The sequence below is a fragment of the Gymnoscopelus microlampas genome (assembly GCF_963454915.1).
Source record: "Gymnoscopelus microlampas genome assembly, chromosome: 9".
NCBI lineage: Eukaryota > Metazoa > Chordata > Actinopteri > Myctophiformes > Myctophidae > Gymnoscopelus > Gymnoscopelus microlampas.
Window position 1 is genome coordinate 24251086 of NC_139946.1, and position 19086 is coordinate 24270171.

At 42.7% G+C, this 19086-nt stretch overlaps 1 protein-coding gene across 2 annotated transcripts; it reads right to left on the reverse strand.

The window, feature by feature from the left end:
- Positions 1 to 49: 49 nt before the first annotated feature.
- On the reverse strand, positions 50 to 17414 carry scyl3 (SCY1-like, kinase-like 3). Of its 2 annotated transcripts, XM_084067001.1 has the most exons (15): positions 17131 to 17414; positions 14610 to 14794; positions 12995 to 13180; positions 12334 to 12447; positions 12100 to 12156; positions 11860 to 11962; positions 11363 to 11462; positions 10992 to 11069; positions 10640 to 10779; positions 9274 to 9464; positions 8283 to 8454; positions 7875 to 7985; positions 6742 to 6912; positions 1070 to 1878; positions 50 to 706 (listed from the first exon to the last, which is right to left on the reverse strand). In XM_084067001.1, exons 2-15 carry the CDS (start codon positions 14772 to 14774, stop codon positions 644 to 646), a joined length of 2460 nt encoding a protein of 819 aa, XP_083923127.1. In that variant the 5' UTR covers positions 14775 to 14794; positions 17131 to 17414; the 3' UTR covers positions 50 to 643. The 2 variants fall into 2 exon arrangements, with proteins under 2 accessions (XP_083923127.1, XP_083923128.1); XM_084067002.1 differs by lacking the exon at positions 7875 to 7985.
- Between the last annotated feature and the right edge of the window lie 1672 nt (positions 17415 to 19086).

Here is a 19086-nt window from a genome sequence, read left to right on the forward strand (position 1 = left end):
GTGTCCGTGTAAACAAGTATATTTGTCCCAAGTAGAAAACACAACTGGGTCACATTAGATACCATAAACCTTTATTTCACCAGCAATCAGAAAGATACCAATAAATTATGTCAATCTCTTCACATTCATTCAAAATCCCAGCCTCAACTGATCAGGCTTTGGACAAGTCACAGTGTCCCCTCAAAAAGTTTATCTAAGTTGCAATGCAAGTAGTGAAATATATGGCACAGTACAACCTAGAGATGAAAACATGAGTTCATTTACTTCAGATTAGAGTCCCAAGTGTAATAGCTTCCTCAGAATTTGGCAAACAATTACAAGAATGGCTTCATTTTGAGTCCCAGTCTAGCTGGTAATAGCTACCACCTGAAAGCAGACCGTCCTTCCAGTACAAATGTGAAGTTACCTTCATGAATGAAGACGATGGTATTTAACATCTGGAGACATACCAGAAAGTAATAGTGTACTGTTTAATCTATTGCTGCATCATAGGTTGAAAGAATCACTGGACCCCTATAGATGGGATTACTGATTAAGGTTCTTTGTCATGATTCTTCTGCAGGCGGAGATCTTACAAGGTGGATTGTTCCAGTAATGAGTCTCTAAAATGTTGCTCCATATAACAGAGCCAGGTCAAACTTCATCACCAAGCAGTCTCATCGTCCCAGTTAAGATCATCTCCATCTCCCCAGCCATCTGCTTCAGCCTGAGAGAGAGAGAGAATTATAATTTAGCATGATACATATGTTACAGATGGTAAGAGTCCTCCTTACTAACTGGGCAATTGTCAGCATACAATTATGCAGCCTTTGTAAAAAAGACTGGATTTAAAATGCCAATTATGTCCTGTTAAAAGAACTGCCTTTGTTTTTACACAGACATTCATTTTTTTATTTTTTTGGGCCTGTTGTTCCATCTTAAGTCTTCTTTACCTAGTGTCCCTGTACTACAAAACTCACCCAAGCTGGAAAACATTAGCAAAAGCTTTCAAAATGCCACAGGAACACCTGTCAAATACTGTCAAATACTGACAGAGGGTTTGAATATGAGAACTGGCACACAAACTCACCTCGGTCAGCTCTGCAGCTGCGAACTTGGCAGTGAGCGTCGGTGTATCTATGCATGAGTTGGCCTGTGGTGTTTCTGTGTGCCCTGCATTGGTGACAGCAAAAAGTCCAGTGTCATTCAAGCTGTACTCTCCAGGGAGCAGCAGAGTTGGAGAAGACAGCTTGATGTCCGGCACCATGTCAGCAAACAAGTCCAGCTCTGGGTCTCTGTCCGGCTTCCTCTTCACCTCGATGGTGAACTCTTCCCCAAGACCCCCTAGCCCATTCCCCGCCCCCTGACTCCTGTGTTTGGGCCTGGGCTTGGAGTTTGAGGAGGGAGGGTTGTGTGATTTCTCCCACCCATTGTCCCACGAGGCAGTGGTACTAGACTCTGCAGAGGCTTGCACGGCCACGCTCAGTTTCAAAGGTTTGGAGGACCCCATTCTAAGTGGTTCCCCCCGTGCGGGGTTAACAGGTGCCGAAGTGGCGTCCCCTCTGGGCGGGGTGAGAATGACCGGGTCAGGCACAGGAGCTGTCGGGGAAAGGTCTGAGGTGGGCTCTGTGTCCTCGAAGCTGTCCCAGGGCTCCTCGTCCGCGGTTGTGAGAGGCAGTCTACTGGAGCTGAGTGGAGTCGTGCTCTCAGAGGGCTGGATGTGGATCTCTACAGGGTGTCCATCCCTGTCCTTCTCCCCCTCATCTGGGTCACTCCAGTCTGGCCAGTCCTCTGTCTGGCCCACCGGTCTCTCCGGCTGCTCCGGGCTGTAGGACGGGGACTCCGCCCCGCTGGTTCGGCTGAACCCATTCAAAGGGAGAGACATCTCTCTACTGACGGCTGAAACACAAATCAGAACGACAGCGTAAGCTTCAGAATCATTTTAGATAGGCCATTGCAATGAATGGTTCACAACAAATCTCAGAGGAGAGGATGATTGATGGATACTTTATTAATCCTGGAGGAAATTTCAATAAAAGAGAGATCACGCCAATTTGAAACAAGAAAATGTTTATTACAAAACTTTGAACAGATTCGGCGATTAGACTCCATCGCATTTTAACGTGCATAGATGAATAGGAAGGAAAGCCCCCATGGAGTCTAGACGCTGGTGGTGGCAGAGCAGAAGAATCGACCTCCCTTCAGCTCTTGAACATCTGAGGTGGAGCTGGGGATGGAGGTGGGTTGCTGTTCGCCGACTGAAAGGAGAATGACAGCGGCTTAGCGGCAGTGATATTTGATAGTGGAGCCCGATCGCTGATTGGCTGGCTGCAGATTGGGCGTGCTCGCTAGATTTGTGAATGGAAAGATACTGACAGCGTGGGAACGGAAGTGACGCAGACAATAGCGATGCGCTCCCATGAAGCCTTAGATCTTCTTTATTGAATTTGCGCTTAGAGCTACATTTCATTAAAAGAGAGATCACGCCAATTTGAAACAAGAAAATGTTTATTACAAAACTTTAAACAGATTTGGCGATTAGACTCCATCGCATTTTAACGTGCATAGATGAATAGGAAGGAAAGCCCCAAAATAAAGAAGAGAGTTTAAGAGAGGAAAGTTACACCCGTGAAATGGCTCACTAGCCAGCAATGGCTAGAATGATGCGAGAGCCATATAATGACTTATGAAATGACCACTGAGTCACAGAATGAAGCCAGCAATGGCTAAAAGCGCATGGGATGGCTCAACGCGAGCTGAGTTAGCCAGCAATGGCTAAACATGCAAGAGCCTTGGAATGGCTTGAGAAATGACCACTGCGGTCTGCAGAAATGCAGCCAGCAATGGCTAAAACACGGGGAATGGCCATATAGCGATGAAATAGAATAGTAATGACCGGCCAGGTCAACAGAAATGTAGTCAGCAATGACTAAAACGTGCAGCCGCAATGGCTAAAGCGCATGAGATGCCTCATGAAAATGACAACTGGTTTAGCAAACATTTTGCCAACATTGGTTAAAACGTACCGCCAGCAATGGCTACAGAGCCTGAGATGACTCGTGAATTGACCAGATGGTTTAACGGAAATGTTGCCAGCAATGACAAAACTAAGAGAGAAATAGAAAGCTTATTGAAATTAGACAGATATAGGGAGGTGAGAGACGTATGAGCAAACATGATTGGCAAGACATGAACCACCACCAGCTATATGCAGAATGTTGTACTCACCGATTGAAATCAGGGCTTGAATGATTTTTGAGCAGAAAGAATAGAAGCAGCGTCTGGACGAATGTAAGATGAATATGCAGATGAGGACCATCTCCCCAGTTGCTGGAGAGAAGCTGTAGAGATCCCTTGACTGGCAGCAGAAGTGGCAGCACCTATTCTAAAAGAATGGGCTGAATAATGCTCAGGAGAAAGTCTACACTTGAGAAGCACTAGCCTTAAATGATTAATAAACCAAGTTTTAGATAAAGGCTTATAATCAGGGGTTAGAAAAGGGGGGCCTGACTGAAGGGATGGAACCCTGAGATTAAGATACTTAATCATGGAAACGTATGGACAAAATGAAGAATTGATGCGAGCTATGATTATAGAGCAAGCACCTTTCAACTTAGAATGTTTAAGACTCAGCATATAATAATCGGGATGAAAAACTAAATCGGCAAGATTTAGTTTTTCTTTCCCGAATATTTCCTAGTAGCGATGCCGACAGGGCTAGTGCGAAACACAGGAAAAGGAGAATCATGAAAATTAAATACCCCTTTTTTAACTCTTTCTCCAGTAATTGGGAAACTATTTCAAGCTCTTCAGATGCTGATTTCAGATTTTTACAGACAAATGATTCACTCACATCTGAGATTACACCTACTCTGAAACCTTGAGACAAGCCCGTAATTAAATGATTGACAAAAACATTATCATGATGCTCAGCCAGTTCACCAGCCAGCACGCTGACGCTTATTGGGGTTGAAGGGTGGACCCGCAGCAGTTCTTGGAACCATCCTACTTCCCTTTCCGAGGAGGATGGGGGCGGGATGGCGTGCGGGGGCAAACAGATTTGGGATGCGCCTCTCCACATCCGCTATAAACATGGAGGAAAACACAATGTGGATATGTACAAACATTGAAATTGCAAAATGCCTTGTTGTTAAACATAACCACCTTTCCGTCCGAAACTATCAACTTTAGATCCTGTGGTTGGTAGAGACCCGGGAACACCCACAGGCGGTGGTGCCGTAGATGATGAGGGATATTGAAATGGCACTCTGGGGCAGAGCGGGGCTGAATGACCCATGTCACCGCAAGTAGCGCACCAGAGTGCCTGCTGACCCCCGGTTAACAGCACGAGCAATTCAGTATCGACGACTGACCAGTCAATGATCGTGTTATACTGGGAAACGTACAGAGCCGACTTGCTGGAGAGAGCCTTATGATATTGGTAAAAAATGTTTCTAGTAAGATTTTGATCAAATTGATGTCCTTGCCTTGAACAATTGTAGCTCTTAAGCGGGGGGACATATTAGAGGCCTGAGGTATATAGGCTCTACCTTGGACTGTGTGGCGAACAGCAGAGGCTAAGGAATACTGAGGTGGCTCCTCTGGTGAGAGAATATTTGCCCCGGCGGGCTGCTGAACAACTGCAGCAACGGGCTGTGGTGACTCCACGGCCTGTGGAGCCGGAGGCGCATGAACGGCAGCCCCATTCTCCAATGATGACAGCCGAGCATTAAATGGCATGGAGGTTGTCTAGAATGATCTGCATGTCGCTGACTCTGGGCTGTAACTGAATCACACCGTTTCCGCTGGGCATTGGGCTTAACTGCCTTGGTTGCGGTTGCTGAGGAGGTGGAGAAGACTTCCTAGTCCTCTTTCTCCCCCGAGGTGGTTTTGGGTTGGCACCAGCCGGAGCAGACACAGAAGCAGTAGCAGGAACAGACATGGCTGCAGTAGCAGGAGCAGACACTGATGCAGTAGCAGGAGCAGACATGGATGCAGTAGCAGGAGCAGACTCGGGTGTAGAAGCAGCGTTTATGGCAGCAACAGGGCCAGATGTAACATACTGTAAGCCAAGGCTAGATCGGATAAGCTTTGAATTTGAGAGGCGGTTAACCCCGGTGCTGGGTTCACATTATGAGAAACCAACTGCTGGTGTAACTCAACTGCATCATATCTCTCCGGCTGCCTAGATACCCTGGGACTTCTCCTAGGCTGAATCTGAGCCGTACAGTCAAACACGAAGTCGCCGTGCAGCGCTACTTCTCCGGTAATGTCATCGTCTGAGTCAGACATGATGAGCACTAATAGAATGCTTGGAAATACGGACTTGGTGTAATGCAACCTCATGCCCATGTAATGATGCTTGCTGTTCGCCGACTGAAAGGAGAATGACAGTTTAGCGGCAGTGATATTTGATAGAGTGGAGCCCGATCGCTGATTGGCTGGCTGCAGATTGGGCGTGCTCGCTAGATTTGTGAATGGAAAGATACTGACAGCGTGGGAACGGAAGTGACGCAGACAATAGCAATGCGCTCCCATGAAGCCTTGGATCTTTATTGAATTTGCGCTTAGAGCTACATTACAGTGTTCAGGTAACTCACTGCATGCACGTGTCGTGATGCGGCTATTGTTTTATAAATACTGAACCAATGAAAAGTATTCATAAGAGCTTGTGACTGAATAATAACTACAGTGAATCCTTTGAACACAGGTTCTTTTTTCCATTTCCTGAAAAGTGTGTGGAGGTGAGGTCACACCCGACTCAAACTTGGTGGTAGAACTGGTTGAACTCATCCTCCCTGCCCACACAGCCCTTGCCTGGCTATTCTTTGCTCAAAGCCAGTGATGTTCCTCATCCAACTCCACAACTCCCTTTTGTGTGTGGACTTTCTTGCGCTCCATCTTCCTCCTGTAATCCTCCTTTGCCTCCCTCAGCCGGCACTTACAAGTAAGTTGTCCCTGCGTGTGCTTAAGCTCACCGTCATTAAAGGCCTTTTTTCTGTTTGAGCAGGTGCTTGATGTTGCTGGTGATTCGTTTTTTTTTGTTGGGGTAGCAGCGTACAGTCTCAGACGGTATGCGCTTTTCAAGCTGCAAACAACAGGGTGCGCCGCACTGCTTTTTTGTGCACTCTACAAAGCAGAGCAGCTTGCTGTGCCTTTTTCTCTTGATGTTGCGCGGCAACCAGCTAATAACATGCTTATTATCATTATCGTTATTATATAATACCTGTCACTCACTCAGGAATGACATGCCAAAGTGCAGTCTGTAATACCATCAGTGTCCTTCCCATACATCTCTTGTAGGGCTGCAACTATCAGTTATCTTCTTAGCAACTATTCTATCGATAACCCAATTTTATACTTCATTTGTCGGTGTCACACAAAAACAGCGAAAATAGCCATTCTACAAGCTGACAACGTGTTGCATCATGACACGTGAACTTGTAGACCTGCTATTTTCAGATTTTTTTAAAATAGATTTTTATCAAAATAAAATATATTTAATCGATTAAATGTCATGTGTTTAATCGATTGCCTAAATCAATTGGTCGAAGCCGACATACAGTAAAGCAGACATAATGCATATATTTGTGCATATATATGCATTCCTAATTGAATATTCAATAGTATCTATTAGTTTGCGTGACATACTGTACAGCTAGTAGTACAGCTTTAGAGGATAATTAATCTCCATTATAGCAGTTGGCCCACCCACAACATCTAAATGAGCATAGAAATGAATAGTCAGGCGTGTCATATTACCTAATTTGGATGTAAGTGAGTAATTGTTGAGGGTCTCCCTACTCCTCTGTACGCTGTCCATGTTCTCCAGGACCAGCCCCCCTGCTCCAGAGGGTTTGGGGAACAGGTTCAGGACCTTAGAGGGCTGGGCCATCTGAGGGTGGATGCCTCCACCTATATGGACTGGAGAGGCTGAAATACAGAGATGAGAAGAAGGCACAACGTTAGATGAGATCAATACGGAATACACAGTATTCTATGGTTTTACATAAGCCATAATGCCTTGCGGCTGTCTATTGCAATGTTTGCTGGAAATACGGTCTGTAGCTGAATCCAGTTTTAGCTCCAACCTGTGTCTTGTTAATTATTTCACAAAAACAATATATTCCTAGATACGTTTCAGGCTGTGTCACCTAATAAACAATGTGTTCTTAATAATAATAATAAAATGTATTTGTAACACACTTTATATTTGACACAAATCTCAAAGTGCTACATCTATATTTAAAATCCGCTAGTGGTTCGACATCCGCGGCCGGTATTGTCATTTCCGTTTCCGTCTTATTCTTTATGTTATTCATTGTCTCTGCTACATTCTAGCTATGTTCTGCCAGACCACGTCTCCAATTTCCAACACATTTTGCCCTAAAATCGATCATAGCCTTTGCATAGTGTACTTTCAATTGTTCAGTATACATTTCAATTTGTTATTTGGCCCATATTTGGCCAAATAAACCAGATTCAGCTATTAACTCCTTGAGTGCCATTCACGTGTTTTACCGCTATGGTGCAACGTGACAATCACGTGTTTCACGTGTTTTTGAAAAAATAAAAAAAGTTTGTTCAGAACCCAAGATATCATTATCTGAAGATTTGCAGCTCCATCCACTCCTTGTTTAACTTATAACTGAAAAAGGCTGTATCTCGCTTCCAAAGCACTTTTTTTTTACTTTGAAAAAAAGAAAAGAAAAATCGCACTGGCCAGAAATAGTCAAAAATAATTCTGGCACTCAGTGAGTTAAGACTACAGTTACAAGGCAGATGTGGAAGATGTAAAACCACCAAATGCTACTATAAAACAAAAAACATATCCATAATTGGTTTGCAAAGCATGCAAGCTTCTTCCCAGCAAGGGCCTTATTTCACATTCATACCGTCATGCACATTCAGTCCTGGAAGCTGCCCAGGACACTCTTGGCCACTGAGCAGCATTGCTGCATCAGACTGGATGTTTATTTCCTTGCTCAAGGGCATTCTGATGGTAACTGTTGAGCAAGGGGAGAGCATTTCTTATTCAACTTCACAGTTGACTTCAATTTTGTGTTTTTATTCACTAACATTGATCATGCTGTACTGAATGTTTTGCCTAGACCCCAGGAAGAATAGTCTCCACTACGGTGTAGACTAATGCTTAATAAACAATAAACAGCTGGTCTAATGTTTTGAATTACACAATCTTTGAGTCACAACCTGCTTCTTTCACTTTTTGATTATAACTCCCCAGCTAACAGACAGAAATATGGACATGGATATGATGATCTCAGCCTGACCATGTTCCTTACTTTCTGGGGAGACCTCTGTAGACTTCGTGAAGTTGGGCGTGGTACGTTTGAACACTTTGGTTCTCTCCCCGCCTACCACAACCTGCGCTCCTAACAATGGCACCAGCACTGCCAGGCTTTGCAGTGTCATGGCAACCAGAGAATCACTGGTGTCTCTCATTCCAAGCAAAACCTACAGGTGAAAAATAGGTGAATAAAGTAGAGAAGCACCTTTTTAAACCATCATTATACATTTAAAAGCATCACATTGAACCCCAAACTGCTCCCGAGGAGTATGTTGGCGCGTTACATGGTTGCCTCTGCCTTCATTGTTGTTGGGGATATTTGTCAATACCTTAGCACATACCTGTAATCGGCCTCAGGTCTTAATGGGTTAGCAGAGCCCGGGAGCAGTTAAGAGCCATCTATACATAGATGATCACTATAAACGTTTTAAAACGATATTGTTGAATCACTTTCAGAGCAATTTGATGAATGATAGAAACACTGACAGCCAATCAAACTCATGTTAAACATTGCCTATTCAGTATTTACCGAACATTATCGTTCAGAGTGGATGCTCACAACATTATCCTTAGTTCTTAATAGTTATCATTCTTTGTATGGACGGTTAAGTGTCTTGCCTGGAGGAGCCTAGGTGTGTGAATGTAACCCACATTGTAAAGTGCTTTTGATAAAGGCGTTGTTGAAATGCACACCATTTAACCCATTTAGACTTGAGGCCGATTCTAATCCTGAAGTTTTCTACAACAACTACACACAGAGGTGTTCCCGGCTTGAAACGTATAACAATGTATAGGTGCTCCAGGTCTAAATGGGTTAATAGAAGAGCTACCAATGAACAGACAATATACCAGAAAAACATTTTAAGCGGTTGTTTAAAAATGGTGGAAGACTGTTTTGCGGTAAGTACGTTGTTAGAAATATTAGTGATTACAAAATGTGTCTAGAACCTATGTCATTTGCACAGAGCTCATAATGACATTGTCACCTGAGGTAGGATCTGGTTCTTCAGCTCATCGTCGGAGAAGAACTCTGCATAGACGTGGATGTGACCTAGCAGGACGACCCTGACGTGCTCCTCGTTGACCTTGTAGAGCTTGAGGAGCTGAGGAATCACCTGTTTCTGGTAGAGGGTGACGGAGAGCAGGCAGTCTTCACCGCTACCGCCACTACTGGAACCTGTCAACACAGCAAAGAACCGTAAACTCAAAAACATGTACATTATTATTGATACTTAGGAACCAAATGGACCCTTATGGGTCTGCAACTATGTACAGGGTCCCCACACATTTTTAGCAATGAATTTCCAAAACTTTTCCAAAACTTTTCCAGAATATTTAGCCCAATTTCCAGGCCTATATAACAATCATTCAGCGCAATAATGTGTCTCTTACTCCTATGTACAATGCCCAAAGATAGGCAGTGTAGCAAAAATAAATAAATAAAAAACAATAAAAAGTGTTTGGGGGCGGGGCACAGCCGCGAAACCTCGCTCAAATAGAGCCTGCGAGCGAAAATAGGAGGGGTGGACGACGTCGTTGCACGGTTCGTTGTCGCTTGCGGTAGGTCAGGACGGTCTCATTCAAAAACATGTATTTTAATGAGATTTCATCGCCCGCTCGCGTCACGTCGCATCGCTGGCAATGCAGATGGGGTGTTACACAGCCTGTTCGGCGAAAAACTACTTACAGTATGTTACATATTTCGTGTAATGTTATACATGTTTATGAAAAGGTTTTGTATTAAAAATAATCAATAGCCAAAAACAATGCATAGCCAAATATTTTTCCAGGACCCTTGATAAATTCCAGGACCTTTGATGAAGTTTGATCAATTCCAAACCTTTTCCAGTACTGGATTTTTTTTTTTTTTTTTTTTAAATATTTCCAGGAATTTCATGACCGTGGGGACCCTGTATGTAGATTTTATCATGTAGACTGGGGTCCCAGAGATAAGAAATGGTATCAAATGGGGGTCCATTGGCTAAAGCAGGGGTCTTCAACCGGGGATCCGGGACCCCTAGGGGGTCCTCAGAGTTACTACAGGGGGGCCGCCAAGTCTTTGTGTGATTGTGTGATGACTTTTTTGTTTTTTACATTAACCACCAACCCTATAGCATTCCTATTCTGAGAGGAACATTAGCTGAAAATAGCAGATCTACAAGCTCAACGTCGTTGAAATTGATGAAAAGTTTAATTTGCAACACAATTGTATACAATGTAGTCAGGGTCCCTGCTTCATCTCTCTCTCTGCAAAGTGGTCCTTGGCCTGGAAAACGTTGAAGACCCCTGACCTAAAGCATAACAAAATGGGGGTCTTAAAAGGTTGAAAATCACTGGTGTAAACTAGCTAACCTTTCTTTGGCCTTAGGAGATGAGGCAGAAAGCTTTTCACAGCCATGGGCTCTGCGAACACCAGAGGATTGAGGAGTTTGGGAACAAGACGGGTAGCAAGCAGCTCCTCTGGTAAACTCTGGACCCGGTCTAACAGGAACCTACACACACACACACACAATAACCCAAAACACCAATAATCAGCTCTACATGAACATGTTCCACAAAATGGCCTTGCACTGTTAAATGACTAGAAAACATTAAAAGATCTCATTTAAAACTATCGCCTATTTTTACATAAACTACAATTTTTCATAATAAGCGTTACTCAACTTTTCTCAACAATTATTCTTGATGCTGATGAATGACTCACTTAAAGAATTCATTCTTTTCTTCCTCTGTCTTCAGGGTCAGGCTCTTCAGAAAATTCATCACTTCTAGAAAGTCATTCCTGCTTGTGGGATAAATACAAGTTTGAAACCAAGCTCGTTTCATTATATATCGTCTCTGTCGGGTGGAAACCTCATATCTCCAAAACGGTTCTCAAATTTAAAAAATAGCAATAAGGAGCAGATCTACAAGCTCAAAACGCATCGCTTTGCGCCACTTCTCGAGCTTGCGCATCTGCTACTTGTGTGACGCTGTAGTATGATAAAGTAGGACGTTAATTTACGATATATGAGGTTTCTGCCAGACAGCAATGATATAGAAAAAGAGGTGATAATTGCAGAAAACCCATCAAACCTGAAGAAGTCATGAGTCAGCAGTGAGCAGAGTGGAGGCCGCGAAGAGGGGTCAGAGTTCAATAAACCTGCCTGCAGGGTCCTCTTCAGGCTATCAGACACTACGGGACAACCAGGGGAATAGGTGAGAGAGAACCGTGTGTGTGTGTGTGTGTGTGTGTGTGTGTGTGCGTGTGTGTGTTTGATTAAGAGTCTGACCGTTATATTGACTATTATTTAAATTTAAATTTTAAATTTTAAATTTAAATTTAAATTTATTATTCATATTATATATCAATTATTATTTAACTCACCCTTTCTTTAAGACATCGGTATCTGTATTATGCAGCCGATGTGTCCTACTTTTTAACCACTTTCAACCTGGCGTCCCTATTTTGCGTATGTCATTTATAGCCGATATTTTTCAAACAAAGCAGATCGGTCGGGCTCTGCTAGTGAAATCCCATTTCTCTATTCATAAAGGTTTGCACTTCAGTTGGTTCATCAGCCTATACTCACCATAGCCATTCATGAGTGGGATAAGGGCCTCCACCATCATTCCAAATGAGAAACAGTCTCGAGAGTGAGCGTATTCATCAGGGAGAGTTCTGAAGCCCTCCACCTGTTAACAACATTTCATGACAACCTCCTTCAATAGATCAATGAAAACAATCTATTCATCAATTTGTCACGATAAAAAATCATCAGTTGCTTTTCTTTTCTTTTTTTGTGCATGGCTCAATCTCCCTTTCTCCTTACCTGCTCTTCTGGAGGTACAGAACTCGTCTCTCTCACGTTCTGCACGCTGCTAAGAAACTATGGATTTAAAAAAGACAATACAGATCAAATATATATTTCATGAACTGATATATACAATAATAGAGACATGGGAGATTTTTTAACAGGCACTATGCCTCTTAAAAATGTGGATTGTTTAGCATAGTATGTTCTTTGCATAGCTAGGCTTTACATCTGGTATTTCTTATTTATTACCTCAGGGGTAGCCTCAGAGAACTTGCATACGGTCTCCATCGCTCCTAGTTTCCAATGACCGTCTTCACTGACAAATACACACGACATGCAGACGTTGTTGTGGCTCGATTTGCCCTGTAAGGTGAAAGAGAGGAATAGCTTATATCCGAGATCAAGACATGTCAGGATAGGATGCCATTTCCTAATGTCTACCATGGCCTTGTGAGCAGAAATGTGCTCTGTGTATTGTACAGTAAGTACGTGACTCTTTGTATTTGCCATTTTATCCTCTACATTCTTGTGCTTATGTGCAGGTTGACTATTTCAGCTTTGCCCTAGTAGTGATTAGTAGTGGGATTGTATGAAGTGGATCTAATCTAATTTAGCTGTGAACTGAACTTAGTGCTAAGCTGACAATCCCATAATAAACACAAGCAGTGACTTATGAACTATGTGACAGGCGTGTTGGCACATGTCAGATATTCAATCAGAAGAATTACTGAAGAACTACACATTTCTGTATCACTCCCTCCAGACTCTCCTTCTAAAAATCAGTGCAACGGAACAACCCTCCAGAGATGACGACGCCAGCATCCTGAGCGCCTTTTACCCATTTGTGTGTGTGTGTGTGTGTGTGTGTGTGTGTGTGTGTGTGTGTGTGACTGTGTGCGCTTCTCCTCACCCTCTCGTGCAGGAAGACAAGAGCCTGCAGAAGGTCATAGATGCCTGCGCAGATCTCCTCTGGGGAGAGGCTGTCCAGCAGCAGTTCCAGAGGTTGCACCCGCTCCGTCACCAGGTGGATGCCCCCGTCCTGCACGGAGCAGGACAGGAAGCGCAGGAGACACGGGTGCCTCAGGGTCTTCAGGTGCTGCAGGATATGAAAGAGGAGTGTGGATTCAGAGGGCGGCACTATGGTACTGGTAGCCTTCCCTTGAGCACTTTCTTTCACCATTACGATTGGTTGATGTCGTTTTGGACGAGATATTTATCTTTTTTTAAAGCAAGACATAGGGCCTAACAATGGTCACTTACTTTGTGAATGAAAACATACAGTACAAGTCACAATGTGGTATTCAGTGGGGAAGCAGGACTATGTTGTACCAGACAGTGAAAAAAGTTACCTTTTTGTGAATTTATGTGGTTGAAACTTGAAAAAATACAGCTCTTTATAGAGTTTGCAACCAATGACGGGCAACATGGCAACAATTGATGATTTTCTAAATCACATCCATTTTTACTGACATATTACTGTGTGACTCCTCTGTAGCGGTCAGGCCAGGGTCAGTGCTAATCACCAAAGCCTGATCACCATTATTCATGCTTAAGTACTTTATTCACTTAATTACCATTAACTTTATTTAACGTCCCGTCTTTTGGAGGAAATGCTTTTGTACAAGTGTGATATTTAAGGCCAAAAAAAGACCAACAATTCTGTTGTAAACTGATGGCCATGTTGCTTACATAACACGTTATGGTACATACAGTAAAAACGACACTAGAACACTATTCAGTCTATGCACATTGACATATGATGTGTACTTAAGTACAACGATAAAATACGTTTCTGTCACGGACACAGTAACTTCATTCACTATTGTCTTGGTGGTTCTTGAGCGGTGGAAGAAATCTAATCACTCTAGCAAGCTGTTGGATGGCATCTATCTGGCTAGGACTATAATGCACTCAACCACTTAAACCCTATACTCTGCTGACCGGATTCCAAAGGACTTTAAACTAGTAGTAGGTCCCCTTCTGTTTTCACTCTACACTAAATATCTTCTCCAGAAATGGCTGATCTACAAGCTCAGAGCTTGTATAATATCTGCTATTTTTTTAACCAAATGTTGGCCCAGAATAGGGATGCTAGGGTTCAAGCGGTTAACCCATTAAGACCGGGAACACATCTGTGTCATTTTAGATTTTTTTGGCTATTCAAAAATAGCAGATATACAAGCTCAAGAAATCGAAAAATGACACAGATGTGTTCCCGGTCTTAATGGGTTAAGTAACATGTGAAAATAATACATTTGTGTCACACCCAATTTCTTTTTTTGTAATGATTTATTTATTGACAATGCACAGTGTATACATATCAATATCATATTTCTTTTTTTTCCCTTTTTTTTGTAAACAGTCACACCCAATTTCTGTTTTCCAGGGACACATTCAATATAAGCAAGACCCAACCCCAAGATTACCTGAAGGCCAAGATAGGAGGAGAATAATTCCTCATCATGCAAGGGAGGTAACATTTTATAAACCTCACTGAACTGAAACCATATTTACACTGTACTTACTTTAGCAGCTTTGTTGACTTTGTCTTCATTGCCTTGCTTGTGAACAAACACGGAAGCAGGCTTCCCATCCTGGAGGACGGCTGAGTACATGGTCAGCCCTGAAGGCAGTGTGAGGAGGGTCTCCTCCAGAATGCAGCTCCGCACAGCGCTGCTCTCGGCCCCCATGGAGGCTGTTCTTCTCAGACCTGGAGAGAGGGCATGGTAGGGCGATATATCAAATTCACAATCGAATAGATAGCGTATGTTTTTTAATTCAGTCATTCTCAAAGTGGGGTCCGAGGACGCCATGGGGTCCTTGAGCAAAAGTAGTTGATATGGCATCAAAATCACTTTAACCACCTATATAAATTGGCTATTTTCAAAAAATCTTGAAAAGGAAATATGGAATATTTTTTAACCACAAATCGTGTATGGAGGCCCCTAGCACAAAAAAATCGGATGGGAGTCCAGGTCCACGGCCTAGTCCACATTCATTTGGGGGTCCTTTCCTTGACATGAAAAGGTTTGAGAACCAGCAACACAAAATAATTTTAATCAGCCCCACCTTTACCAGCTTGCAACATTAAAAGTGACACACATTGATGCATTACTGAAATGGGCCATTCTGCATAATGGATACTTTTAAGTTTGGTACTGTCAGTATATTTTGATGCCAATACAATTTACTCAAGTAAAATTTGGAACAGAGGACTTTTACTTATACAGGGTACCCTATGTCTACATTGTATTGTGCTAATGCCACATTTGCATAAGTAAACAAGAAAAAGTGCTCCGAGGAGCACAGGTCTCCGCCAGGTCAGGTGGGTTATTGTGGGCCAGCAATGTTCGGAATTCGCCAATGAGGATGGAATATGAAAAATCTGACTTGACTATAGAGATAATTTGTACCAATTTGAGTGATGTTTGGACAAAGATATATAAATAAATAAAAACGTTCTCCTGGTGAATAAAATGTGTTCTCCTGGTGGCGCTATAATAGGGCAATGTTAAAAGGGTGGTATTTGTTCCTCAACGTAGTGCGAATGTGCGTGCAAAGTTTCACCGCAATCGGACTTTGCGTTCATGATTTGCAGCATTTTGTTCAAAACAGGCCACTCCTGCAAATTTTAGATGTCAATCTTAGCCAATTGGGATGGAATATGATCAGACTGTACCGATTCGCGTGAAATTTTGATCAAATCTGAAGGAGTAATATAGAAAAATGTGTTTTACATAAGTCGGCCTCCTGGTGGCGCTATAAAAGTTAGATGTGAAAAATGCAGAGCTGAGGGGAGTGTGCATACAAAGTTTTACACAAAAGTGCAGCTTTAGGTAAAAACACAAAACGGCCTGTTATAGCGCCACCATAAGGCTGATTTGAACATTTTCAGGTGGCATTTCTTCCTCGACCTAGTGGGAACGTGCGTGCAAAATTTCACGGCAATCGCACGCTGTGTTTATGATTTGAGGCATTTTGTTCAAAACAGAGCATTCCTGCAAACTTTGGAAGCCAATCTTGGCCAATCAGGATCTGAAAGACCCGTTTCGTTAAATGACTGTAGAGATATTGTGTACCGATTTGCGTGATGTTTAGACAAAATCTGTAGGAGTACTGTCAGAAATGTTTTGCAAACATTGGCCTAGGTGGCGCTATAACAGGCCCATGTGAAAGATTTGGGGCAGAGGTTCAGCTCTGGCATCCAGGAAGTGTGTGTGCACAGTTTTGCTGCCATCAAGCCAACGGTGCCGGAGATTAGCTGATCACAGCCGGAAAGACACATGGACGGACGGACAGGGTGCAAAACAATCTCGGCCATGCCTTTTGGCCTGGCGGAGAGAAACATTTTAGCACTTTTTCAAGCACTACCAGTGCCTAAATGTCAAGATATTAGCCTTGGATGAAGACTATCATAGATGTATTTTATCGATTCTGACATTTAGATGCAAAGGTAAAAGTCAGACTCGATAAAATACACATATGTCTTAATCCAAGGCTAGTCGAGATATCAGGAAATGAAGACATAATGACACATGGTGTGACACATCAGCACACTGTTTAATTGTGTCACTGTCATTTAATTAAGTTTAGACATTCCCTGCGTCCAACTCCAGTCATAATCAATCATGTACAGATATCGTGTTATTTGGTTAAATCGTGGTGGAAACACTTCATGTCATATTAAATTAAACATACTTTAAGTCAGGTCTAGAAAGGGGGGGGGGTGTAGTGACAGCAATACAGCATATACACGGGTGTCATTTCATTTAACCGTGACTGATGAGTTTCTCAAAGTGGTCCAGGGACCCTCAGTGTTCCTTGAGGGGTCCCAATTCAAATGGGGGTCTGTAACTCTTGAGTGTACAAATGGAACCAAATTGACCCTTTACAGATCTGTAACTCTTGAGAGTGTACAAATCATGGAACACGGGTCCATTTGGTTCATTTGTACACTCTCAGAGTTATGGTGGTCCTTGAAATGAAGAGGTTTGAGAAGCACTGTCACAGAGAAGCAACAAAGATGGTGTTTAGAAGAACATTTACCTCTTTAAGGTTCTAATCCTGGACAGATGTGAACTTGTAGCCTGTTAGCTACGTGTAAACCCAGCAGCCCATTGCACCGCTCCTCCTCCTCAGCAGGCCTTCTTCTTCTTCACTGACACTATGTTCATGGTATATTCAAGTGTAAATATACAAACAATAATCCGCTAAGCTTCACTAAAATGTCCGGGAATCGATTAGAAACTCCAGTCAGTAGAAAAGAACGCACAGGCTGAAATAAATCGATTAACTTGCTGCTGTTGCTGTAAACACACCGACTCTTCCGGTCAGAGCTCCGGACGAAACCATTCCGACTCGAACAGAAGGAGTGTGAACCGGCGTTGCCATATTTTCTGAGAGAAATAAGCAATCGGGTCTAGGAAAACAAGCCCAAAAGAAGCAACTTAATTAGGCCTCATGAGCACTTAAAACATTATGCATCGGCTATTTGAAAATTGCCGATCTACGAGCTCACAACGCGTCGTGATGTGACGCGTTGTGAAGCTTGTAGATCTGCTATTTTCAAAATCTCTTGCAATAAATAAATGTGGAATATTTGGAATATGTTTTGAAACATTCTAACAACACAAATTCTACCTGGCACAAAACATGAAAATATTTGAGAACCACTGGTTTAAATAACAATTACATAATTTAGAAGCAAGCTCCAATAAGCAAGTCTTTGAAAACGAGCCCAAAAAAGTGCAACCTGCAACTTCCCAATATTTACAAGCAACTTGACAGAACAAAACAAGCCCGAATTCGCTTAGAATAAGCCGACATGGCAACGCCGGTGTGAACATATCAAGGATCGAGACACCGCACACGCACCAGACCTCCAGTACATTTCCTCACAATTTACTGAAACTAGTCAGAAATATGAAAATGCATTAATAATGATGTATTTAATAATAGTAAAGCACTGTTTGCCCTATCGGTGTGTGTATTGAGTTCATACAGAATCATAAGCACCCCTACTATAAATGACCAGTGGTTGCGACCATAGTGGTGTGAGAAAACGCAGGTACGTGAAGGTGAATGCACAATATGCAACTGATAGGCACTACTTATGTTACACGTTCAGAAGTAAGTCACAGTGGTGTAAAGTAATATGTACATGAACTCAAGTACTGTACTTAAGTACAAATGTGAGGTATCTTTACTTAACTGGAGTATTTCTCATCATTTTCAATACTTTTACTTCTACTCCACTACATCTCAGAGGGAAATATTGTACGTTTTATGTTGTGAGCTTGTAGATCTGCTATTTTCATCATTTTAGATTTTTGCGTTGGCTATTCAAAAATAGTAGATATCCAAGCTCACTGCGAGCTTGTACATCTGCTATTTCTGGACAATTTTGAAAAATCGTGAAAGTTTGAGAACTACTGATTTAGAAGGCATTTGTAGAATCGGCCTCAGGTCTTTATGGGATAACAGACATACTTTTCATGAGTTGGCATTACTATATGAAATAATGTGGTGACATGTCTTCAGTGGCAACCCCACCTCATCTATCTATCTGTCTGTCTGTCTGTCTGTCTGTCTGTCTGTCTGTCTGCTGTCCGTCCGTCCGTCCAGGGGGTCAAAAGGTCAGAAGCTGAGGTGTGGACTGGGACCAGACAGTAGGGGTCTGGAGTGAAAAAGGAGAAGAACACTGCCCTGCTGAAAACTATGGTAACATATCTTTTTGTTGTTTTCCATAATCTGAGCCAGTGAGTTGAACAGAAGAGGCCCCAAAATGGAGCCTTGCAGAACTCTGCATGTCATTTCTGTCTGCTCAGATACCTATAGTACGGAGCCCCACAAGTAGTCGTTTAAGTATGATTCAAACCAGTTTAGTGCTGTTCCAGAAAGTGCCTTCCAGTTTTTCAGTCCGTCTAGTAATATGTTGTGGACGTGTCTATTGCAGCACTGAGATCTACTGTAGTAATGTTTGTGAAGACACTGTATAGTGTT

Coding starts and splice junctions, on each gene's coding strand:
- scyl3 (XM_084067001.1), bottom strand. CDS start 14,774: ATGGGGGCCGAGAGCAGCGCTGTGCGGAGCTGCATTCTGGAGGAGACC. Junction 12,448..12,994: donor TTGTCTTCCTGCACGAGAGG/GTGAGGAGAAGC, acceptor TTCACCTTACAG/GGCAAATCGAGCCACAACAA. Junction 11,463..11,859: donor CCCACTCATGAATGGCTATG/GTGAGTATAGGC, acceptor GTTGTCCCGTAG/TGTCTGATAGCCTGAAGAGG.